Source organism: Prunus avium, chromosome 7 (genome assembly GCF_965620075.1).
Source record: "Prunus avium chromosome 7, drPruAviu1.hap1.1, whole genome shotgun sequence".
NCBI lineage: Eukaryota > Viridiplantae > Streptophyta > Magnoliopsida > Rosales > Rosaceae > Prunus > Prunus avium.
Genome location: NC_142290.1, coordinates 37,005,671 through 37,029,781, shown reverse-complemented (window position 1 = coordinate 37,029,781; position 24,111 = coordinate 37,005,671). Strand labels below are relative to the sequence as shown.

The 24,111-nt window shown below is 38.2% G+C and overlaps 6 protein-coding genes across 7 annotated transcripts; 4 read left to right on the top strand and 2 right to left on the bottom strand.

Moving 5' to 3' along the window:
* Nucleotides 1-4,281: 4,281 nt before the first annotated feature.
* On the bottom strand, nucleotides 4,282-8,191 carry NYC1 (NAD(P)-binding Rossmann-fold superfamily protein). Its single transcript, XM_021975170.2, has 10 exons — nucleotides 7,674-8,191; nucleotides 7,132-7,210; nucleotides 6,905-7,040; nucleotides 6,468-6,542; nucleotides 6,154-6,346; nucleotides 5,908-5,976; nucleotides 5,588-5,727; nucleotides 5,320-5,442; nucleotides 4,896-5,088; nucleotides 4,282-4,708 (listed from the first exon to the last, which is right to left on the bottom strand). Exons 1-10 carry the CDS (start codon nucleotides 8,034-8,036, stop codon nucleotides 4,523-4,525), a joined length of 1,557 nt encoding a protein of 518 aa, XP_021830862.1. The 5' UTR covers nucleotides 8,037-8,191; the 3' UTR covers nucleotides 4,282-4,522.
* Nucleotides 8,192-9,667: 1,476 nt separating this feature from the next.
* Nucleotides 9,668-12,919, top strand: LOC110770923 (AAA-type ATPase family protein / ankyrin repeat family protein). Of its 2 annotated transcripts, XM_021975156.2 has the most exons (8): nucleotides 9,830-9,972; nucleotides 10,311-10,655; nucleotides 10,796-10,906; nucleotides 10,994-11,092; nucleotides 11,206-11,316; nucleotides 11,408-11,711; nucleotides 11,849-11,988; nucleotides 12,086-12,919. In XM_021975156.2, exons 3-8 carry the CDS (start codon nucleotides 10,796-10,798, stop codon nucleotides 12,620-12,622), a joined length of 1,302 nt encoding a protein of 433 aa, XP_021830848.1. In that variant the 5' UTR covers nucleotides 9,830-9,972; nucleotides 10,311-10,655; the 3' UTR covers nucleotides 12,623-12,919. The 2 variants fall into 2 exon arrangements, with proteins under 2 accessions (XP_021830847.1, XP_021830848.1); XM_021975155.2 differs by lacking the exon at nucleotides 10,311-10,655 and having other exon boundaries at nucleotides 9,668-9,972.
* Nucleotides 12,920-13,936: 1,017 nt separating this feature from the next.
* On the top strand, nucleotides 13,937-16,727 carry LOC110770925 (uncharacterized). The gene is made up of 3 exons (XM_021975158.2): nucleotides 13,937-14,870; nucleotides 15,133-15,280; nucleotides 16,047-16,727. Exons 1-3 carry the CDS (start codon nucleotides 14,067-14,069, stop codon nucleotides 16,427-16,429), a joined length of 1,335 nt encoding a protein of 444 aa, XP_021830850.2. The 5' UTR covers nucleotides 13,937-14,066; the 3' UTR covers nucleotides 16,430-16,727.
* A 133-nt stretch (nucleotides 16,728-16,860) lies between these two features.
* On the top strand, nucleotides 16,861-19,601 carry LOC110770924 (thermosome subunit gamma). Its single transcript, XM_021975157.2, has 5 exons — nucleotides 16,861-17,361; nucleotides 17,446-17,483; nucleotides 18,081-18,357; nucleotides 18,513-18,799; nucleotides 18,973-19,601. The coding sequence occupies exons 1-5, from the start codon at nucleotides 17,008-17,010 to the stop codon at nucleotides 19,412-19,414; spliced, it is 1,398 nt and encodes a 465-aa protein (XP_021830849.2). The 5' UTR covers nucleotides 16,861-17,007; the 3' UTR covers nucleotides 19,415-19,601.
* On the bottom strand, nucleotides 19,347-20,479 carry LOC110770927 (large ribosomal subunit protein eL37z-like). The gene is made up of 4 exons (XM_021975159.2): nucleotides 20,345-20,479; nucleotides 20,091-20,226; nucleotides 19,883-19,984; nucleotides 19,347-19,771 (listed from the first exon to the last, which is right to left on the bottom strand). The coding sequence occupies exons 1-4, from the start codon at nucleotides 20,345-20,347 to the stop codon at nucleotides 19,692-19,694; spliced, it is 321 nt and encodes a 106-aa protein (XP_021830851.1). The 5' UTR covers nucleotides 20,348-20,479; the 3' UTR covers nucleotides 19,347-19,691.
* A 1,404-nt stretch (nucleotides 20,480-21,883) lies between these two features.
* LOC110770934 (putative polyol transporter 6) lies at nucleotides 21,884-24,012 on the top strand. Its single transcript, XM_021975169.2, has 3 exons — nucleotides 21,884-22,178; nucleotides 22,364-22,865; nucleotides 22,970-24,012. The coding sequence occupies exons 1-3, from the start codon at nucleotides 21,932-21,934 to the stop codon at nucleotides 23,862-23,864; spliced, it is 1,644 nt and encodes a 547-aa protein (XP_021830861.2). The 5' UTR covers nucleotides 21,884-21,931; the 3' UTR covers nucleotides 23,865-24,012.
* The last annotated feature ends 99 nt before the right edge of the window (nucleotides 24,013-24,111 follow it).

Below are 24,111 nucleotides of genomic sequence, written 5' to 3'. Positions count from 1 at the left end.
ATGTAACCGCAAAAAATATTGATATAATAAATATATTTTCGTTGAGGTTTTTTTATAATTTACACTTGTTTCTTGGTGTAGACATCGTACCAAGTATGAACACCTTCAATTACCCAGCAAAGAAAAACACGTTGTATTATTATCCTTGATATTATCTCCTGTAAAATAATATATTTAAAAAAATAGGGTATTATCACTTGTTACCAATTTTTCTTTATAAATCAACCACACCACATGCACACTCATTCGCGTTGAAAAATTGGTATGCATTCACCAATTGGGAAGGGTGTCAATTCTAACCAATTTGGGGGTTAGATTTTTTCGTAACTAACCATGAATATGTGCCAACAAAAATCTTATAACGTACAACAAATTAGAGGAGGGGGGTTTACACAAATATTTATTGGGTGCTTAAGAGTTTCGAATTTGTGTCCACAACATGAATAGAGGTGGAAGAACTCAACCAACTAAACTATAACCCACTCACAACATACAAGCAAATTATGGTGCAAAACAAAACAAATATTTTAATCTAGGAGGTTGCAAGAAACCAAGTAAAAAGTTCATAAGATTCCACACAAACAAATTATTGCATTTTTTTACCCGAGAAAGAGGGTTTGGTAATAGTAGTTGATAATATTTTATCATGTGTTTAGCAATAGTGGGATAGATTCTGTTCAATTTAAGCTTATATCCAATCAGATTTCTTCGCTTGGATTGGATCACTTGATATTTAACTGAACCTAAACTTCCAGACAGAAAACCTAAATCCTGAAACTTCCAAGCAAGAAAGGAACAAAGAGAGACTATGAGACAAATTTGGGTTGATTTTTTCTGATGCCATACACTATACATAGGCCAAAATTGCTGCTTCCCTTGTCACAATTGCTTAGTGTTGCTTTCCAAAATTTTAAACCTAATTAGGTAAGGGAGCGACAGGTTAATTATGTCAGCAAGATAATATATATCTTAATTAAAAAAATCTCAATCTAGATATTATTTGATCATGAAAATGAAAAGTGTAAAATCTCATCAAACTTACATCATAATACTGTTTTTGTAATCCTGCTTCTCATAAAGTGATATATATATAGGATCAACACTCGATCACTTTTGGTCATAATTAAGCACTTTTGCTGAAAATGCTTTTATTAGAAGCATGTTCAAATTATTATTAAAAATTATAGTGCTTTTTTAATTATATATAATTAAACACCCTCTTTCAGCCAGAAGGAGTGTCCATATATAATTTGTATAGAATCAAAATTAAAGGTTTCCCAATCGCATATATATAATTTAATTATGGCTCAAGCAAGGGAAGTAAATGTGAAAGTGAGCTGTAGAAACAAATTAATCCAATTAATAACGCTACCCAGATAGCTTAAAAGAAGGCAATAAATTATGGTCAAGGGATTAGGTGATCCTAATTGATCTGATTTGAAATTTTAAGCCTTGCATGGCTCTAGGCAGTAGCTGTTACTCTAAGTAAAAGCCACAAACCAGCTGGACACCAACAGCTAAACCATACACGACGAAGTTGACATGTTTCCTACACACAAGAGTTATGCCAACTCTAATTAATTATTTAATGCACTCTAAATCCTCTTCTAAATTCAGCCGTTGATGAACTGCATTATATATACAATTCATTTCTATGCATTGTTTGTAAGAATAATTCTTCAGTGATGAAAGCTTTATTAAAAGAATATAGATATTGACCCGAAAACAAATAAGAGAATAAGTGTTTTTATTTATTTGAAATGCAAGAGTCCAACTCTTATTTTGAACACGAGAATAAGATAATTTTATCACCGAAATTATAAGCTCTCGTGAATATGTTTTTCTTATTTTTGGAAAGAATTTATTGTCATTTTTTGAAATTTAGTCTTCTACAACACGATTGATTTCTGATCAACAAGACAAGTTCTTATATGTATTTTCTGAGTTGTGAATGTTTTTAAGTCATATGGAACAATTTGAACGGTCGAAGTAAAAGAAGCCAAGTGTAATAAGCAGCATGCATGTGTAAAGTAAAACCACCCAAGAAGAGGAGGTTTGCCCCAGAAAAGAAAAACCCTAATAAGCAAGAGAGAGAGAGAGAGAGAGAGAGAGAGTAATTGTCCATATCCATGCGTGGAGCGTAGCAGGAAATGGTCCAATATTCGTGTGCACTTGAGGTAGCACAAAAATTGCAGGCATGCGGCGGAGGCCGCTTTTAGCCAAGTCAAATTCCCAACAAATGAGCAGCACTTTGGTCAATATTATTATCACATCTGGGTCTGCATTGCACTGGATTTGCCGGCGATTATTTCATGTTTAATTAATTTAAGGATTATAGACAAACAGACACCTTGCCGTGGACATTATTTGTCTAAACATTGGAAGCTTCCCTCTAAGTCTCTGAGTATGTACTTTTCTAATACGTTGTTTTAAGCTCTCAATTCAAAGCCCAGGAGGTCATAATTGTACCATATTGATGTGCTTTAGAAAGAAAATGGAATCCTCAATTATTTTTACAAAGTTAGATATCCTCTCGCACACACCGTAATTATGATGTGATTCATCACGATGCATTGCGTTCGACTCTTATATATTTATAAGAATTTTATTGATGGAGAGAGGTCATACAATATGCATTGATCGTGATAAAATTAAGTGCGAGGAAGCCGATCAGTTACTTAGACAATATAATGAAGGGTGTTTCGTTAGGAAGGGAAACCATATGACACCGATAAAATGAATAATTTGGTACTAAAAGAAAATTAAAGGGGAAGAGAAGCAAACTGCCGGCAAATGCTTCAAGATAGGGTGATGAGCTGGTGGACGTGGAAGGCAGACACACATGTTCATTTTTCAAACGTGTAATGTAAGGCAGCAGTATTGTCAAGACCATGGACATTTTACCTGACAATGTCATATTTTAAATTCAAAAGAGAAAAAGAGAAAAAGAGAAAAAGAAAAAGCTGAAATTATATATACGATATTATATAAATAAAAGGAACAAAAACAATAATAAAAATGATTAATCAAGTGGGGCTGGAATTTGAATGGCAGAGGAGGTGCAAATGTCGTGGCCTCTCACATGGCGATGGTATTATTGTATTGTAATTGATAGCTTCTCTCCTAATTAGTGCCATGACATTCGCCTTTTTTCTACTTTGACTAAAGTGAGAGGAAGGCAAAATATTCTGCTCTCTCTCAATATCCAGCTATCTGCTTTATTATATTAAATAATAAATATAATAAACTCGTCCTGCTAACTACCGGGGATTACTAAAGTTGCTACTACAATTCCTTCACATTTGGCATTAGGGTTTTAATTTAATTTATTCTTAATGTGTAACTCTATGTATATTTGTCAAATAAGGAAATGATTTATGGCCTGTTGCCTTCAACTGTTTGTTAATATGAAGGCGGCGTGATTCAATCATTGATTAGGTGTGTGTGTGAACACTCAATCTATTGTTGAATTTATACGACTCCATTGACAAAACAATCTCTTTTGAATAAGCATTCCCCATCCGCGATTTCCCCTGCTCTCTCCAAGAGTAACGCTAGAAGGACCGCATTTTATGCTACGGCACAAAGACGACACAAGTCATTGATTTATTATTCATAATTGAAAAAATATGATGGTAGTGTTGTAAATTTTAAGGTTTTTCAAGGTTTGTATGGTATTCGGTCCATTTAAAAAGTAAAATGGTTTTTATTTTTTACTAAAGTTTGAATATTATAAGATTTTTTTTCTATATTTTGGGAGATGTGCAAAGCTCTATAATATTTTTTTTTTGGTTACATTGGAGGAAAGAAACCCCACTGGGGTTCGATCCTGGGTGCCATGGGGGGAAGGGGGAATCCACCACCACTGTGGTGGGAACCCATTGGCAAAGCTCTATAATATTTTCAATTTCAATTTCGATACTTGATATTGGGCTTTGGCTCAAATCTCTTGCAAGATTGCCTCTAAAATCTTGTTAATATAGAGTAGACGTTGATCATGAGATTATGCTAGACATGCTGAATTGTAAACCCCATCTGATCGAACAAAATCCATACTAGCTACAACTCTCAAGTGTGTTAACTTTTCAACTTAAAGCTGATTTTCTGTTTGAGTTTCGACCATATACACCGAAACCCAGGGGAGAGAGAGAGAGAGAGAGAGAATGGCAAAGCTAATTTTATGGTGCATCATAGCGATTTAAGCTGCTACTCTTAGCATGTACAACTTGGAATCAAATACTTAAAAGTCTTTACATGGTTTTGCATAGAAAGCGCACACGGTTTGGATTTGTAAACGATGTGTGATAGTCAAATAGGCTTGTGATGATCTACAATGAATACTTTACAAAAGTTTAGTGTGTGACCGATGCAGGGTAAAAAAATGGTACCCCGCCATTCAATCGGCGACTTTCTATTGCCTAGGTTGTTGTCCCAAGCAATGCAGCTGGTCCTTCACAAATAGCATCTGCCTGAAGGTTGCTGCTTGTGCGAGCGGTTTCGATTTGAAGTATAAGGGAAATCTTTAAGTACCAGGAAAGTTGCTGGTTGTGCTAGAAAGAATTATGAATGCACAAACAACAGAGAGTGAGAAGACAGACACCCAAGTGTTCTCTGTGTACATCTCCATTGCATCCGTAAAGTAAAAACGCGTGCGGTTTTCAGCCCAGTTCCGAAGTCGGTCTGCTTCTGCTGCATATAATGCCTTGCCCTGCAAATTATACCAGAATCAGTTTTTGCTTGTTTCCAACTTATAAATTAAGAACCATATCCAAATGTAAGTATCTGGGTACGATTTTCCTGCTGCTACCATATTCAACAGATGAACTCTATTTGTCACATTGGATGGACGGTAATATATAGCATATCTTACACTTCAACAAAAGTCAAAAAATTACCTGGTCATCAAACCATCGACCACGTCGAAGCCATGCAGTTACTAAAGCAAGTAAAATCCTAGGTGGTGTCAAGTAATTGATGGCCTTCCCCGATCCCTTTACAACCCGAATCCGTGGAACTAAAGTTCTAGCTACTGTTTCAGGAAGCTCGCATATGAAGTTAAACATTTGTTTATTTTTCAAAGAAGAGCCACTGCAAACAAGCCATAGACAATTCATCAGATGCTAGCATGAACAAACACCATTTACACAGTAAGCAGTATGATCTGCTGGGGAAAACTCATTTAATGATGAGCCGGTGCTTGGACACTTTCTATATTGAGCTCATGAGGTTGAAGATTCTCGTTTAACAACAAGCCTAGTGAATTGATATAAGTGAAACAAGAGAAGAAATGGACCACAGAGAACAAGTCATTCAGTGTACCTCAGAAGCAGATCAGTAAGAACCATGCCTGGAGATGCTGTGTGCACTCCTACTTTAGACCGCTTGCACTCCTTTAAAAGTGATGATTGAAGCTGTCTAAGACCACACTTCGTCGACCCATAGCTAAAGGTAAAGGTGAAAAAATAGCATAAGTATCAATGTACAATTGTCATCTATCAGAAATCACAATTTCAAAAACATACGTGACAGTTCAGTCTCTTTCCACAAAAGAAAAAGCTATTCTCCATTAACAAGGCTAGGCACTCACACAGCTGTCAAAGGGGTACTTGACCCCCCAGAGCCTGCCCCGTCCATATTAAATATGTGCCCACCCTTAGGCTGATTTATCATTACACGCATGGCTTCTCGAGTGCAGAGTATAGACCCAACCAGGTTTGTCGAGACAATCTAGAATGTATGAGCTAAGTTAGTTGAACAAGTTTGAAATGATTATATATTACAATGTAATGTTTCAGGAGCATTGTAGGGCAGCTGCATTTGCATTTTTGGGGGGTTGGGGGGATGATAAAGCCACTCGGATGCTACATCTAATACTATCAACAATAAGAGCCATTTATTTACAAATACCTGTTTAATGTCTTCGTCAGTAAACTGAAGCAAGGGTCTAAATCCTTTATTTGTGCCAGCATTGTTTATCTGTCAAGGGGCTTACAAATTAGATGGTAAAAGATTTGAAGCTGCTAAAATATATGGATCAGAGTACAGCTCATGAAGTCCATGGCATATCAAGTGAATAAATTAAAAAAATATCTAAACACACTACCACCAAATGCAAAGTGATAAAACATCCACTAGAGAGCTTCAAAAGCTTACCCAAATGTCAATATTACCGAGTTCACTAACAGCAAAATTTGCCAGTTTCTGCACATCGCCAGGTTCACAAACATCACATGCTATTCCAACCACTTTTGCATGTGCCAGGTGCTTAGAGGAGGCACCAGCACTGATCATACCTTCCCGTAGGTTTTCCTCGAGCTCTCTGACAGTTGCTTGTACAGACTCAGGGCTGCATTGACAAGATTCAGTAATTGGTTGAGGTGGCAGTAGTAGTATTTATAACACCATAACCATGGTACATAGATGTTGATAAGTCAATATACAAACAGATATCATAATCTAAATACCACCTCCGAGAAGCGACAACCACACGATCTCCAGAAAGAAGAAATTCACGAGCAAGTGCTTTTCCAAGTCCCCTTGTACTGTACCGGCCAATCAAACAAACAACAGCAACATGAAAATCTCATATGAATTGGGGTTTTCTTAAGGAAAATTCATCCGGACATTGTATGAAAATCAAGTACGTAAATGGGAAAAGAATAATAAAAGCATCCCTTCTTTCTCTTTCTTTCTTTTTATTATTTATTCTGAATGACCAAAAACCAATCATATATCTACCCTATGCCTTGGTTTCCCTTCCACAGTAACCATATTGCAATTATACGAGATGATTCTTCATGATAACATGGAATTACAAAGCCTCCACCCGTACCACCCCTCCTTACACTACAATTATAGGGCATCCGTTTTGTAACTAGGCAGAGAGAAGAGAGAGAGTATCTACCTTCCACTAATTACAACATTTCTTGGACCAGCTCGACAGTGTTCCTCTAAAACCATGTTAGCTCCTATCATCGTTCCAATAATAACTCCTCCGAGCCAGCTATACCAAACTAGCTCACTCAACTGACTGTCTCCACCTTCACAAAACTTCCCAACAATTAGGGGTCTGCATATGAAATATTGCTTTAGGACAGATAACAAAACTATATAAGTAACATGCTTTCCAACCTGACAACTGAAACCCAATTGCTAGTATAACTCCAGTGCTCATCATGGTCACAATATATCTTCCAATTTGTATGGCAGCCTGATTGTTTTAGAGAGAGGCAGGGTTAGATACTCAGAAGCATCTCAAAAGCCTTAAGAACAAGATAAATCATAAGAGTCCTATCATTAGGTAGCCGATTGTTTTGTTTCGTGTTCTTGTTTTCTCTAAAGTTTTAGTGACAAAATCTTGAGGCTTAACTTCATTTTATTTATTTTTATGCCGTTTATAAGAAATGAATAACCAAAACCCAATTAACAGAAGAACCATTTTGAAAAATCATTTCCATTTGTCTCGGACCTCAATCACTGAAAGCTTCAAGATTCAAAATCTCAATCAACTTTCTTTCCTTGGATTTTCTCAGCAACCAAACTGGTAAGTTATTCACTGTAGCAACTAAAGAAAACAAACACATACTCAAACTAACCAAATCATAATGATTGAGCACAAGCAAACGTTAATCAAATCGAAAAATGAAAAATAAAAACCAGTAAATAACACTCACCGAGGAACAGACCTCCTCCAACTTGGCCACAGCTTTCCTATATTCATCAGAATTTCTGGAACGCAAACCAAAACCTCCCAAAACAGTAGAACTCAAAGATTTCCAAATCCCACTTCCCTTCTTCAAATCCCCACGCTTTCCCGCACTTTCTGTCTCTTTCTCTTCCTCCACGTCCCGTCCATCCTCACCCCTAAACGACCTGCACTGCTTCAAGCAAAACCCATTACGTCCCGTGGGCAGTACCGAACCGAAGCGCCGAAAACCCGACCCGATGATGACCGTTGGGCCGGTTCTATGGTAGTCGTTGAAGTTGAAGTGCTCTAAGCTCTGTGGGCATACGTGAAGCCTTGCAACCATGGCCATTGGAGATAATACAGTGACTGAAAGTTCACCAAAGTGAGGCTCCAATCTTTTGTGAGCTTGCGTTCCAACTATTCTTGCACATTAATCATTTCTTTCAATTTGAAAAGACATTATATTTTAAATTAAAAATATATATAAAGCCGTTTGGTTTTTATGTTTTTTTTAGCTGAGGGAAAATATCTAGTTATATTCGCGGGAGATTTTGCAGGAGCGTTGGGGATGCAGCCAAGGAGGCTTGTGATGACCACACGTTAAACCAACCTTATCTGCTAATGATCAGGTGACACGTGTCGTCGTGGTCTGTGTCATCGTGTCGCTTTTGGGTTGGACAGGTTGGTAAGCTAAAACCATCGAGATGAGGAGTCTTGTACTCATTAAACACGGCTTTGATTGAGTATTGTAATTGGCAAGTGTCAGCCGTTGGATTACGCCACGAAATTGGGCCCATAGTGTCCGGCCCATTTCGATACTGTCGGTGGACTGGGCAAACCTGTTTGTATAATGGGCATAGTTCGAGCTTTTTTCTATGACTTAGGCACAACCTCGGTCCAAGCCCGACCCAAATTAGAAAATTAGGAAATTAGGAAAAGGATAAAAGTGGACCACAGCTTGTGCTCTCACCTTATTGTCTTTATTTCATTTTATTTTATTGTAAAACATTGTTGTCTTGCGTTATGGTTAGTGCTCAATGATTATGATAATGAAATGAGTAATCATGAATGCATTATTATAATTTAAAAAAAATTAACCAAATACAAATCACGTTCATCGCATTTTCTTTGCTGGCACCATCCATGCAAAACCATTGTTGGATTTGGGTTACCAAATTCTTACCTTATTATTTTTTTTTTTTTATAAGAGATCGAGGAGGAGGTTTACACAAATATTTATCGGGTATTAGGAGGTTTCGAACTTATGCTCATATGAGTGAAATTAAGCTATACCCCATTCACCTTACCTTCTTTTTCTTTATTTACTAGAAATTTGGGTTTTTATTTTATTTTTATTGATTTTAAATTCTTTTTCTTATGAGATTGTTTTATGAATCATACAAGTGATAGTGTGGGTAAAGGAATCGAACAGACTTTGAGTGATGAGTGAATGTCATTTAATACTTGAGTTACAAATCTTTTTTAGTGATAATTTATATGAAATTTTTTAGAGAGTACAAAAAAGAAAAACATGAATGTTTATCTGTAACCTTTACATCTTTTATTCCAACAAATATCAAATTAGAATAATGTTGTAAACAAACTGAATTAGAAGAATTAGAAGATCATTTTTCATTGGAGAAAAACTTAGTTGCAACAGGATAACACTATTTCACTATTCCCAATTAACTTTTTATGTCACACGGAAAAGTTATCACGCATGTCATACCGTTATTGATAGGTAATAGCAAAACAGTGCTATCCCGTTTCATGCAAATATTTCTCTTTTCGTTTGCTGACCAATATTTGTAACGATGTCTAAGGTTTTTATTTTATTTTATTTTTTGAAATAATAGAGGTGTTAGATTTACCACCCCTTCCTTATGAAGGTCATAAGATGTTAGTATAAAATGATTAAAATCTGAGGGTTGAGGAAGAAAGGAAAAATGGAGCTGCTAAAAGTGTAAATAGCCAAAAATAATAATTGCAAAAAAAAAAAAAAAAAAAAGCGCATACTCGGACACCTCCAAAGTCTCTCCCTCTAAAATCTCTCTCCTCGTTTTTCTCAATTCATTTTCAACCATCTTTCTTTTGTCTGAACGAGGAGAGCTAGCAAAAACCCAACAAGTACACAGAGGGAGGGAGGTATGCAGAGGTATCCGGATCAACGGTCAAGATCTGCCAAGCCCGTCACCATTCATGGCTACGCTCAGTCCGGGGACCTTCTTGGGTTTCAGAAGCTGCTCCGGGAAAACCCATCTCTTCTAAACGAAAGAAATGCCGTTGTAAGATCTCTTTCTCTTGTATGTGTGAATACACGGGATGGGATTTTCAAGAATTCAACTTCGTATTGAAAGTTGTCATTTTGCAAATTTGGGTGCATTTTGTTTGATGGATTTTATGCCATTCTCATCATTAGGAATGTTTACCAATTGGGTTATGAAAATTTTGTGAATTTCACTCGTTGGATCATGTTTCTTAACCACCCTAATATAGGATTTGGGCTCTTCAATCTTCTTATATTTGTATGTGGCTGTTGTTACAATTTGTTGGGGAGCTTGAGACTTCCATTGTATAAAGGAAGGGAAGCACTGACCTTTTTTTTCGTATATGTATTTGGTAGAGTCTGTCAAATGCAATGCAGTGGAATATGGTGAATTAAGTACCATATGATGTTTTGGTGTAATGAAGAGAAGGAATTGGGCTGGATCTAAGTGTGTTCACCGTTGGACGATGGATAAGGGAGTTTCTTTTCATGGTTGTCACTAGTGGTGGGAACGAGCTTCTTCGCCACTAATTGAAGTCAATTGTACTTTCAGTTATGGATTGTCTGTGTGGCTAAATTGAAGATGAGATCCCATACTTTGTGTAGTTTTTCGAAGGCATATACTTCTTTGGCCAGTTCATAAGCCTTTTCAACCAGAGAAAGCTTAGTTAAAAAAGGCGTAAAGAAAGATAGGATTAGCAGGTTTTATTTTAAGTTCCTGTTAGTAAAGCTATAAAGAACGGAAGGGCATTTCTTTTATTATTTGCTCTTTATTATATGCTTCAATGTAACATTCAGGTTAGGTTATTTTATCAGCTAATCATTTGTTTCCCTAAATGCAGATGGCACAAACTCCACTTCATGTTTCTGCTGGTTACAACAAGGCTGAGATAGTTAAATTTCTTCTTGATTGGCAAGGGCCAGATAAGGTTGAGTTGGAAGCCAGGAACATGGTAGGTAAAATGTTTTCTTTCTGGATCAGAATTTTGTCTCACACAAATTGTTTTGAAATTCAATTTAAAACATGTTGAGCTTTGCAGTATGGAGAAACACCATTGCACATGGCAGCTAAGAATGGATGCAATGATGCTGCACGGTTGCTTCTTGTTCATGGTGCTTCTATTGAAGCCAAAGCAAATGTAAGTTGCCTTTCACCTGATCATACGGTTTCTTTTAAGTTTTAGATTTCTAACTATTATGTCAATGTGTTATTCTTTTTTCTTTTTTTAATCTTCTTCTTCTGTCCATGCAGAATGGAATGACACCATTACACCTTGCTGTGTGGTACTCACTTCGAGCAGAAGAGTTCTCAACTGTCAAAACATTACTTGAGTACAATGCTGATTGCAGTGCTAAGGACGATGTATAGTTCATTGCATTTACTTGCAGCATTCAATTTACTCAAATATAGCACCTATGTAAATGCTAATGATATTGTCTTTGAATTGTTGTAGGAGGGTATGACTCCCCTAAATCACCTTTCAAAAGGCCGTGAAAATGGAAAGCTGCAGGCACTATTACTGTCTCACTTTGAAGAGCAGAGGAGGAGAAGAGCAATTGAAGCATGCAGCGAAACGAAAGCTAAGATGGATGAACTTGAAAATGAATTATCAAATATTGTTGGTTTGCATGAGCTCAAGGTACAACTACGGAAATGGGCAAAGGGGATGCTTTTGGATGAGAGGCGTAAGGCCCTTGGGCTGAAAGTTGGCACAAGGAGACCCCCTCATATGGCGTTTCTTGGCAATCCTGGAACAGGTAAGCATTGCCTACAGTGGTTTCAATCTGGATGATTGGATCATAACAATGTTTCTGCATCTTCTTTTCTTTTTTGCTTTTTTAGGTTACATCCTCGTATTATCATCATTATATAATATAGTTAATGTTATCAACAGGTAAGACAATGGTAGCTCGAATTCTTGGAAGATTACTCCATATGGTGGGAATTCTACCTACTGACAAAGTAACAGAAGTACAGCGAACTGATTTGGTTGGGGAATTTGTTGGTCATACTGGACCAAAAACTAGGAGGAAGGTAAAACGTTGATATTTTTGAAATTATTTATGTTCTAGTTTGTAAGGGTTGATGCGAATACTCTACTGTGACACACTAATTATAATGTTATGCACAGATTAAAGACGCAGAGGGAGGAATTCTTTTTGTAGATGAAGCTTATCGACTAATACCTATGCAGAAGGCAGACGATAAAGACTATGGTTTGGAAGCATTGGAAGAGATCATGTCTGTCATGGATAGTGGAAAAATTGTAGTCATATTTGCGGGATATAGCGAACCAATGAAACGAGTAATTGCTTCCAATGAAGGTTTCTGCCGGCGTGTGACCAAGTTTTTCAATTTTAGCGACTTCAGTTCCGAAGACCTAGCAAAGATTCTCCATATCAAGATGAACAATCAAACAGAGGAAAGCTTGTTGTATGGGTTTCAGTTACATTCTTCTTGCAGTATAGAAGCTGTTGCAGAACTGATTCGAGAAGAGACAACAGAAAAGCAGTGTAAGGAGATGAATGGAGGTTTAGTGGATACGATGTTAGTTAATGCTAGAGAGAGTTTGGACCTTAGGCTCAATTTTGACTGTATAGACACAGATGAACTTAGAACAATCACCCTAGAGGATTTACAAGCAGGCCTTCGGATTTTGTCACAATGAGACAGATTTGGAATAAAGTAAAAACAAGAAGAAGAAAAGGTGATAAGATCATAACCATGCAGAGAAAAGCTTTGCAGGTCTCCCACATATTGATTTGGAATATTTGTTTCTCCAGCTCTCTCTTGATTTCTACATGTGGTCATGAGGTTCGGCTGCACTTACTGCTGGAGATTGTAGTGGTTTTGAGTATTTGCAGAAATTATTTTATTCGTTGGGATTTGATTACTTCCTGGCAGGTTTTGGTGTAATTGACATTTTTTATATGTTAGTAGAAAACCATAGTTCAAAAGCTTTCAATGTCTCGTTTAGTCTTTAGTTTGTCCAATGAATTAACAGATATCTTTGGATGTTGTGTTTACTAATCAGGAATTGGAATTCTAATCAGGAATTGAATTCCACTTTAGGAGCTTTACATCAAGGAATTGAAAAGTAAGTGGGGCCCACACAAAATTAGGAATTGAATTCTTGATTTTGGAGGAATTCAATTATTGGGTGGGAGATGATATTCTAATTCCTGAGAACTAACCCATTAGGAATTCATTTTTTTTACCCTATTATATCCTTACACAAATTTTAACATTCCAAATTTGCCATCTACTTTAACCTAACAATGAGGACATTTTAGTAATTAGCATTACTCATACTTCAATTCCATATGGTTTAGTAAACAACTTCAATAATAGGAATTCGGAATCTAACTCCTCTCAATTCATATGGTTTAGTAAACAACTTTAATAAGAATCCGGAATCTAATTCTCCTCAATCCAACTCCTCCTCAATTCAATTCATCCTAATCTAATTACGGATTAGTAAACTTCCTTGCTTTCTTTTTTCTTTTGTTTTGTTTTTCATATTGTAAATCATGTTAGATGACATATTTGACTGAAACTCCTCCAAAAAATCACTCCAGCAGATTAGCCACCCACAATTAACTCTGTGAACAGTTGCTAGCCAAATATGACTAGTCAGGGGAGGAAAATTAATTTTTGGCCAAATTTTGTTGTCTCTTTCTCTCTCTCCCTTAAATGATTCAATCTCATTAGAAAACAATTAAAGTGGTCAGCTCTAAATGAACTTGTGTCATCAAATTTAACCAAATTTTGGAAGCTGTTGCTAGAGATGCTCTAACAACAGCTACATAATTAAATTATAAGTATTCCATCTGAGATTCTGAGCACTAAAATTTCCTTAATTTATTGGACCTAGGGCCAAGATCCAACTGAAAGAAATAAAGTTTGGCTGATGGGCCTTGATGCTCTGATGGACCTATTTGTTGGGTCATGCCAACCTTTGTCCTTGCGATGTTGGAACTCATTTGGTCTCCCATAACCAAGTCTTCGGCTTTCTCATCTCTGCAGCTCCTCAAAGCCCCAATTTGTCTCGCCAAACGAAAACCCTCGCAAAATCTCTGCAACCCCTTTGCCCTTGGCAGCTTGAGACGAAAATGGTGAACAAAAACCCAGAACTCCTCCCAAAGGTAGAGCACCCCGAACTGCTCCCAAAAGTAGAGCCAACACTCCCAAAAGACGCAAACAAGAAGAAGAGGAAGAAGAACCCGCAGAAACCAATCTTAATCTATGTTGATGCTGATGGAAATCCCATTATTGATGGCCAAAAATCTATTTTAATAAAGCAAGCTCTACCGAATTCAGAAATAAAGGCAAATCCAGAGCCAGTGCCAATACTCACAGCAGTCCAAAGCAAGAAGAGGAAGAGAAAGAAGAGCAAAACTACAGTCCCTGTTGATGCGGCAAAGAAAGTTAAAGTTGATGCGGAGCCAGAGCCAATACTCACAGCAGTCAAAAGCAAGAAGAGGAAGAGGAAGAAGAGCAGAAACACAGTCCCTGTTGATGCGGAGCCAGAGCCAATACTCACAGCAGTCAAAAGCAAGAAGAGCAAAACCACAGTCCCTGTTGATGCGGCAAACCAAGTTGATGTTGCAGCCCAAGTTGGTGTGGCGGGACAAGAAGATGCGGCAAAGAAAGTTAAAGTGGATGCGGAGCCAGAGCCAATACTCACAGCAGTCAAAAGAAAGAAGAAGAAGAAAAAGAAAAGCAAAACCAGAGTCCCTGTTGATGCGCCAGCGCCAGTAAAAAGCAAGAAGAGCAAAACCAAAGCATTCAAAAGCAAGAAGAGCAAAACCAAAGCAGTAAAATTCAAGAAGAGCAAAACCAAAGCAGTCAAAAGCAAGAAGAGCAAACCCACAGAGGCAAAGAAAATTGATGTTGAAGGGCCAAAATATGTTGAAGTGGGTTCTATTTATCATTGGTGAATCTAATTTTTATTTTTATTTTTCTTTAGTAAGTTGATAATAATTCCTAGTAGTTAGCAAAAATTGGAAAAGAAGGATTGCTCATGTTTATATACTTGAATCAATTTTGGGTTTTTTTTCTTCTTATTGTTTGAAGAAATTGGTTAATTGTAATCTTTTGGGAAGTTGGGGTTAGTGCTCTATTATGATTAGGAGTCAAATTTATAGTGATGTTCTGGTTTTGATGTGTTGCTTGCAGATATGTGTGATATGCCGGAAAAAAGGGCATCTCATCCCAACTTGCCCTCAGCTGAACGAAAAGATTGTTCCCAACCTGAACCACAATACTGAACAGAAAAAGGAATCCAGGAAGAAGGGTTCTGCGCGCCCCCAGCCTCCTCAAGATGGTAAGGCCCTTCCTGTGGTAATATTACTAAATTGTGTCCTCGGCTCGTGCTTTAGAAGATGTGTGTAAAAGATCATAGTATGTTTTCTTTGTTACTTTGTGTGATATCTCATCATACTATGTTTTTCCGGTTCCCATTTGTTCTAACTTCTATGCAACAGCATGCATTTTAAGTTTACATGAGCATGGAAGGGTTTATAGATGCATGTTGATTGATATTTCCTGCTTCTTTTGTGAAGCCAACACTTGAGATGCCACCATGTAAAGAGATGTAACCTGCAAGGTAGGAAACTAGTAGACTAATGTCCTCAAAGACATTGCCAGGATATATCCTTTTTTCCACTACATCTTTGATTTACTTTGTCCGGCAAACCACATTGATGTCCACAGGATGTTACAATGGTTCTATCATGTTTCTGACAAATATCATGACTTTCCCTATCAAATTGGATGTATGAAATGAATAATTTCTTTACTGTGGATAGGGGTTCCAACTCTAATAGTCTTTTTTCCAACAGATATAGAAATAATTTGACCCTTGATACTAATTGTGTATAAATAAATCAAATATAATGAAAGTTTAGAATTAAGCAGGATTTGGATAGAATCCCCTTGGTTAGAATCGTCAGCTATTTGTCATATTTTGTGATAGTAGATGATTTTAACCCCATCTGATTGAGGCAAGGCAAGGATGACCTTGATAATTAGGGTACTATTGTTGGCTTATACCATGCATTGTTCTAAGTTAAGTGGTTTCTTGTTTTCAGTGAAAATGAGGAAAGGCCAAGATGACAGGTTACTTGTGACTGGTTGCGCTCTTCAGGTTGATCCGATGGCAGATGAGACGTATGGTGGTAAAGAAGACGAGTCCACTGTGAAACTGAAAGAGGGCCAAGAGGACAGGTTACTTGTGACTGGTTGCGCTCTTCAGGTTGATCCCATGGCAGATGAGACATATGATGGTAAAGAAGACGAGTCCACTCTGAAACTGAAAGAAGGACAAGAGGACAGGTTACTTGTGACTGGTTGCACGCTTCAGGTTGATTCCATGGCAGATGGGACATATGGTGGTAAAGAAGACGAGTCCACTGTGAAAGTTTCACAAGAAAGTCATGTAAAATCAGATAAAAAAAACAGGATCCTGAAGTAGCGAATTCTGGTGCATGATGATTTTTGTAAGATGAAATTCATGGGATTTCTTGTAATTCCTTTTTGTTTATGATCGCAGTTGTCCGACATGTCTTTGCTGTATTGTGAACTTTTTCCCTGGAGTAGCTCTGACCATTTACATTACATGGGTCTGAAATTGTCAACCATCCAGGTTCTTTTTCATTGGATACGTCCTCCTTGCGTGTTCTCTCCCGTAATGCAATTTCCATAGTTATTTATTGTACGGATGCGATGAATTGGTTTTGGTGTATGAAATTGTATTGTTGTGTTTTTTTTAAGCTTTTATTTGTTTTGGTATTTGCAGTGAAACCTCCCCCCCAAATTTTCTCCTCCCATTTAACTCAAAAAATAAAACAAATTTCAAGATTCTGTTATTAATACAAGGAAAAAATTATTTTATTTTAAAAATTCACAAAAAGAAAACAATAATGAATAAAAATTCGCAATAACCTGAACCAGGTTCAACTCCTTTCCACACCATCGAAAAACGCCATTTCCTCTTTGTTTATCCAAACACCCAATTCTCTCTCTCTCTCTCTCTCTCTCTGGAGAGAAAGCATGGTCTCAACTTCACTCACAATTCTCTCATCTACATCCTCGTTTCCCTCCAATTCCAACGCTTACACCGATGCTTCTTCCACTTCTACAAGCCTTAAAGTCAGGCCCTTTGAAGCATCCAAACGAAGCCTTAAATTTCCCAAAGCCTCGAAGCTAGCTCCTTTCAAGGTCTTTGGTTCTTCTTCAATCAACCCAATTGAGGATGGCTCGGCTGAGCAATTTTTACGAAACAATTCGATTGCGGATTTCATGAGGTTCAAAAGGGGCGTTGATGGAGGCACTGGGGAGTTGCAAACTGCGGTTGTTAGCTACAAAAAGAGGTTCCCTTGGTCTCTTTTGAGGCCTTTTCTTCAGGTATTGTGCATGGAATTGGCTTCTCTTCATGGGTCCTTTTTGTTTCTTCATGGGTCTTCTTTCTAATTTCTGGGTTTGTTGTAGGTTGATTTGGTTTCGACAATTCACATTGGGGATAAAGAGTATGTATTTCCTAACAATCATTATTATTCTTGCAAGTTCTTCTTCTTCAGTATTTTGGCAGTTTTCTACTTGTAATTGCAACTGTTTGATAGTTTACTGTACTCAGAAGCTAAAAGCTTGCTGTCGCTCAACCAGTGGGCGCAATTTGAGCTTAGTAAATATAATGTTTGTGGTTTGAGAGATGAAGTTTTCAAGGGTAACTTTCATTTAGGTTCTGTTCTCATGGCTTGTTTGAGATGTGCTTTCAAGGAAAATAATGTACTTAGGGCAATAAAGTGCTAAGGAAATGCCATGAAGATAAACCTCTGTGAAGGCTAGTTTTGATTATGAGTCTCCTATGCTTGCCAAGAGTGTAAGAGACTTTAAGAACTGGTGCTAGGAAACCGCTTTAATTAACTTAGATGGAATTTGTCAAAACTTATTTTCAGAATCAGGGATATGCAGGATATTTCTTTTTCAGCTTCACCTTAAGCTTTGTGTTGGTGTCTATTGTAACTTTTGACAGTGGTCATAACTTGATGTTTTCTTAGCCTATATGTGCAAAAATTGGCTGTCCCAGATTATACAATGTTAATGATCCCAAGTACCTTGTCCAGGTACTTTGAGACCCTGCAAAAGGAACTAGAGTCCTATGATTGTGTCCTTTATGAGATGGTAACAAGCAGGGAGAGTTTAGAGAACAGAAGAATCCTTGCTGCCACAAAAAGACTCAAAGTCAAAGGTTCACGCTCAAAAGGAATTAACATTCTGGGATGCATTCAGAGACAGATGGCTCGATTTCTGACGCTTGATTTCCAATTAGACTGTCTTGATTACGAGTCTGAGAATTGGTACCATGCAGACCTCGACTTCGAGACTTTCCAATTGCTTCAGGTTTTTATTTTCTCTCTCCTTTTTGTGTAGTGCATAGGTAGTTTGATTTCAGGGGCTGTATATATGAAGAACCTCTATCTCTCTTCTTTTCTCTTCCATCATTGCTTGAGAATAATATCATTGTTGCATCTGATGCCATTGTCATTTGTTTTCAGCAAGAAAAAGGTGAAAGCTTCTTCACATTTGCAAGAGACATGACTGTTAGATCCACGAAAGCTATGATTCAAACTGCTACAATCCCAGAAGGCCTTGGTCCTTGGAGATCTAAGCTTAAGTGGGCTGCACGTGTGCTTCCTATGCCACTTGTCGGCCTTCTCATTATTGGAGGTGTCTGTGCAGACACGGGCAGTGAGGACTCAGAATTTCCAGAACTAGAAGCCTTGTCTAGGCTTGATTTTGGTGCAGCAATGAAGGTCTTCTTGGCAAAGAGGCTAACATCCGAGTAAGGATTTGCCAAGTTTTTGCTCTTTTTCTTTACTGCTTCCAGCTGAACATATTGCATGGCTGTTCAAACTAATTATTATTTGGGTTCTTCGTCTCAAAAGCGTATGGTTTTACATTGTGGGTTGGTGCAAAATTCTCAAAACTGACATAAAAGTATTTTACTTGTTTAAGATTCACGCAGGCTACGGCTGATGTAGAAGAGAGCTCTGTGATTATTGGTGAGAGAAACAGAGCCGCCATGGATGCACTTAGAAAAGCAATCGACGGTGGAAATAACAGGATTGCAATACTATACGGAGGGGGTCACATGCCGGATCTCGGGAGGCGATTACAAGAGCTGGAGCTGATCCCTACTCAGGCGCAGTGGATATCTGCGTGGTCCATAAGAAAGCAGGATTTGAATAGCAGTTCCCTTCCATTTCTGAAGAAAATGGCTGAAGTATCAGGTTGGCCTTTGAACCGCTACCAGACGTTGGCGTTGCTCATATTTTCCTCGGTGCTTGCATTGGATCTCTGGTTTTGGGAGCTCTTTTTTGGCACTGCTGTGAACTGGTCCTATCAACTTGCTTCACAGGTTTCTGAATATATTGATAACTCAGGGATGAGTTTGTAGAATTGTCTCCCAGTCTCATTGCTCTAATTCTTTATATGTAAATACCATAAAAAAGAAAAAAGAAAAATCTCTGATTGAGCTTGTGTAATGTTTGACCAGGCCAATACTGTATGTAAAGAGCAAACTCAGACTGGTCTGCTCAGCTCCAAGCAAAGATTATTTTGAGAATTGAATTGTCGTTTGTTTATATAGTAGTTTACAAAAGCCCAAGTCTGTAATGAACTCCATACATGTTACTTACTGGTACAAACTAAACTACAAGCCAAAACTAGTCTTATTAGTATTCATAGCCAACCCAAAGCGCAGAAGCTTGAGACGATGACGAAGCTCTCTTCTTTCTTGGACCTGCCTTGGTACCTTGAAGTTCACAAACAATGCACACAACACAAATTCATTATATGAAAATCAAATTTTTCATCATAGCATCGATGATCTAAAGAAATAATATATCAGCTTTGTTATTGTTACCTTCTCTGAAGTTAAACTTGAATCTCACAGCAACGTGGCGAAGGTACCTCATTCTACCAGTCCCTGTTGTCTTTATTCGGATCGCCTTCACGCTCCAGTTATCTAGTTATTTTTTTCCCACCACATAAGTAACAATTGGCAAACTCAAAAAACAAAATAAATAAAGGAAGCGAAATCAAGAGCAAGAGTTAAAAATATGAAAGGTGACATTTTCTGAAACGGCTGGAAGGGAAGCCACAGGAGGCGCAACGGCTCTTCTGAAGGTGGAAGCTAAGGCGGCCGCACCGCACGCACAGCGTGTGGGTCTTGTTCCTCCTCTTCCCGAAGCTTGCCGTTCCTTTGCTCTGTTTCGTTCCAAAACAAAACAGAGTAAAATCAAAGCAAACGAAAAGTTTCAAATTTTGTATCATTTATACTTAAAATTTTCATATCTGAAATTTGGGATGGAGAAGTTCACCCTACCATGTTTGGTAATTTGATTCTGTGGCAATGGCAGAAGAAGAAACACTAGAATTTAGTTTGGATGGGAGAATGTTGAAGCTTATTGTGCTTCAAAGTTGAGAGCTTGACGGTGTGGTTGTAGCGGTGTTATTTGGTTCTTTCTTTCTGGTTTTAAAGTTTGCCACTGAAATGCGCTCAGCATGGGTCTAAATTACATTGTGTAGATGGCGCCGTTTTAGCATGACAGCAGAGCAGGTGGAGCCCACTGAACTATCCATGGTGGCAGTCAGTCAGTGCACTAGCAGTCCTCTGTCAGTCAAATCTGACAAGAAGGAAGCAAAGTGGTGTTTTTAAGTTGTTGTTTTTCATTTTCTTTGGTGTTTCAATTTGCAAATGAATATTGCTCCAAGAACAACAGAGGCTGCACTGCATATTATTTGAAATATAGAGGAACATTCGTCTTCTGTCATTTGTTGGTTATTAGTCACTCTCTCCATCGACTTCTGCTGGTACAACTCGACTGAACTGAGCATGCTAGCTAGCTAATGATTGTGTGGGACTGTGGGGTTTGCTTGCTTTGAGCTCTATCAGAATTTGCGATTCGAATCTAAGCAATTATTCTTCTGTCGCATTTCAAGTGCTGCTTAATCACAACTGTTCTTCTTCAACTGAAGCTTGTTCAATTTTCATTCAAACCAAGTTGGGGGCTTATAAGCGGGAGAAAAACTTCCCTATCCCGTTGCATTGTTCCTATCTCTCGTGTCACTTACCAAAGTATTTCTCCATCAGATTGTGCCCTATCCTCCCAACCCCACTGCCAAAATCGGGATACATATATAATAATGGTACAGGACATTTTGTTGGCCATTATTTACAGATCAAATCAATACATGATATTGATAATGATCACAATATATGTATATATTATATATATAAAATGCATGCTCGCTAAATTTGTTAAGATATGCTAATCTATATCCATATGCATGTTGTATTGTTGTGTAGCTGCGTGTGCTGGCTTGGTCCATCTCTCTTCATGAGTCCTGCCATATATATATTGGCAGGCATATGGATATGACAGAGGAGGCGTGTGGAGGCAGCGTGGCCTGTCTAACTTTACAAAAGCAGCTTTTCCAAAAAGTAAACGCAGGCACTTAATAACGCATAGTGAATTTCAAATTCTCTTTTTTCTCCTTATACACTCATTCCCTTGTTTTTGGACCATTGATTCTTCTCCTTCCATTTATTCAGTCTTTAAAAACTATAAAGAAAAAAAAAGGAAGGAGCACGGAGAAAATGAGACTAAAAATCACTTCCACCATCCATTCCATTTCTCTAATTACTAATTCACCGTTTACGTTAGAGCAAATATAGAAGATATACTTGTCTTCAATTACCATACATGCAAATGATATATACAAAAACTGATGCACATCATCCCCTCCTTCAAACGACAAACGACTTGCACAGATATATATATATATATATATATATATATATATATATATATATATATATATATATCTCTCTCTCTCTCTCTCTCTCTCTCTCTCTCTCAATTTTACCGTCTTCCCAACACAGAGATCGTCACTCGCTCCTGCTACGCTAATGGAGCCAAGCAACAAGGACCACCATTATCACTTACTTGCTGCTGCTGATTCAGAATCTGAATCCCCATTTTCTACAGATACCCAACTGAAAAGTGACAGTAAAAGACAACCAACATGGCCTGTGCTGGCCACCGGAGCTTCTGATCATCCACCGCAAAAACTCAAAGCTACACAGCCCAGTCTCAACAAATATGCTCTTGCTGGTGCTTTGTTGGCTTCCACCAACTCTGTTCTCTTGGGTTATGGTCAGTACCTTCCTCAATATTTTTCAGCCATCAAGTCCACATAAAACCCACGATTCTATTAAACCAAATTAATTCATTGAAAATTATAATAAAATAAAGGAAAATATTTCATCAAGAACAGAACGGAACAGAGGAGGGTGTGTTTGTTTTAATTTCTAAGTACGGACGACTTGATTTGTTTGCAGATATTGGGGTGATGAGTGGTGCTGCTCTTTTCATCAGGGAGGACCTTAATATCTCAACAACCCAAGTAGAAATCTTGGTTGGTTCTCTGAATGTATGTTCTTTGATTGGATCACTTGCCTCAGGCAAGACTTCAGATTGGATTGGCAGGCGTTACACTATAGTCCTGGCAGCAGCAACATTTCTAATAGGTGCGCTTCTAATGGGACTGGCACCATCCTTCCCTTTCCTAATAGCTGGTAGGGTTGTGGCTGGGATTGGAGTTGGCTACTCTCTCATGATTGCCCCAGTCTATGTGGCTGAGCTCTCGCCAGCTCTCACCCGGGGCTTCCTCAGCTCTCTCCCTGAGGTGTTCATCAATGGAGGAATTCTACTTGGCTACATCTCCAACTACGCTTTATCGGGCATGCCGCAAAACATAAACTGGAGACTTATGCTTGGCCTTGCAGCATTCCCTGCTATTGCTGTTGCATTAGCTGTGTTAGGAATGCCAGAGTCACCTAGGTAGGTGAATGGTTTGAAATTTTGTTCCTTTTTTGTTGTTGCTATATTTCACTCAAATTTTTATAACATATACTTAATATATAGTTGTTGATATTTTTGCCTAGGTGGTTGGTCATGAAAGGCCGGTTAGATGAAGCAAAGCAGGTTTTGATGAGAACATCTGAAACCAAAGAGGAAGCTGAATTGAGACTCAAAGAGATAGCAAAAGCTGCGTCCTCACTGTTGATCACTAGTACCCCAGCAGCAGGCACTTCATTAAGCAGCAACTGGCATGGACAAGGGGTTTGGAAAGAGTTACTATTGAGGCCCACTAGGCCCATCCGCCGCATTCTAATCGCTGCCATCGGCGTCAACTTCTTCATGCAAGCCTCCGGCAATGACGCCGTTGTGTACTACAGCCCGGAGGTATTCAGGGAGGCCGGAATTCACAACAAGAAACATCTTGTGGGTGTCACAATCCTCATGGGCATAGCCAAGACTTCCTTTGTTCTGGTATCAGCTCTGTTCTTGGACAGGTTTGGAAGGCGGCCACTTCTGTTGTTGGGCTCTATTGGCATGGCAATCTCATTGGCAGCTTTGGGCTTTGGTTCAAAGTTTCTTGAGTTTTCAGGTGACAAGCCAGATTGGGCAATTGAGTTGTGTGTGGTGGCTGTTTGCTCTGCTGCTTCATTCTTCTCTATTGGGCTTGGGCCCATCACATGGGTATATTCGTCAGAAATATTTCCAATGAGGCTGAGGGCCCAAGTTTCAAGCTTGGCCATAGGGGTGAACAGATTGGTGAGCGGGTTGGTGGCCATGACATTTCTAAGCATTTCTAGGGAGATAACATTTGGAGGAATGTTTTTAGCTCTTGCGGGAATAATGGTGGTGGGCACAGTTTTCTTTTACTTCTTTTTGCCAGAAACCAAAGGGAAGAGCTTAGAAGAAATTGGGGTTCTATTTGAGGATCAAGTCCATGAGGAAGAGGAGGAGGAGAACCATAAAATGCTTCTTTGTTAGTCGTAGTCATGAAAAATTGTCCACATTTTAACGCATTGTGAGTAACGCTAAAGAGATTGTATTTTAGATTTTATTAGTGAATTAGATTGCACTGGATATTCGAGATGATGTTAGTAACGAGATTAAATTATTTTCCTTATTTCCTCAAAAGGGTATTACCGTATTATTATTATTTTACCAAATCCATAAAAAAGGAAATATAATGAGATATGACTCGAGATAAGAAGTTGAATGAATGAGATGACTC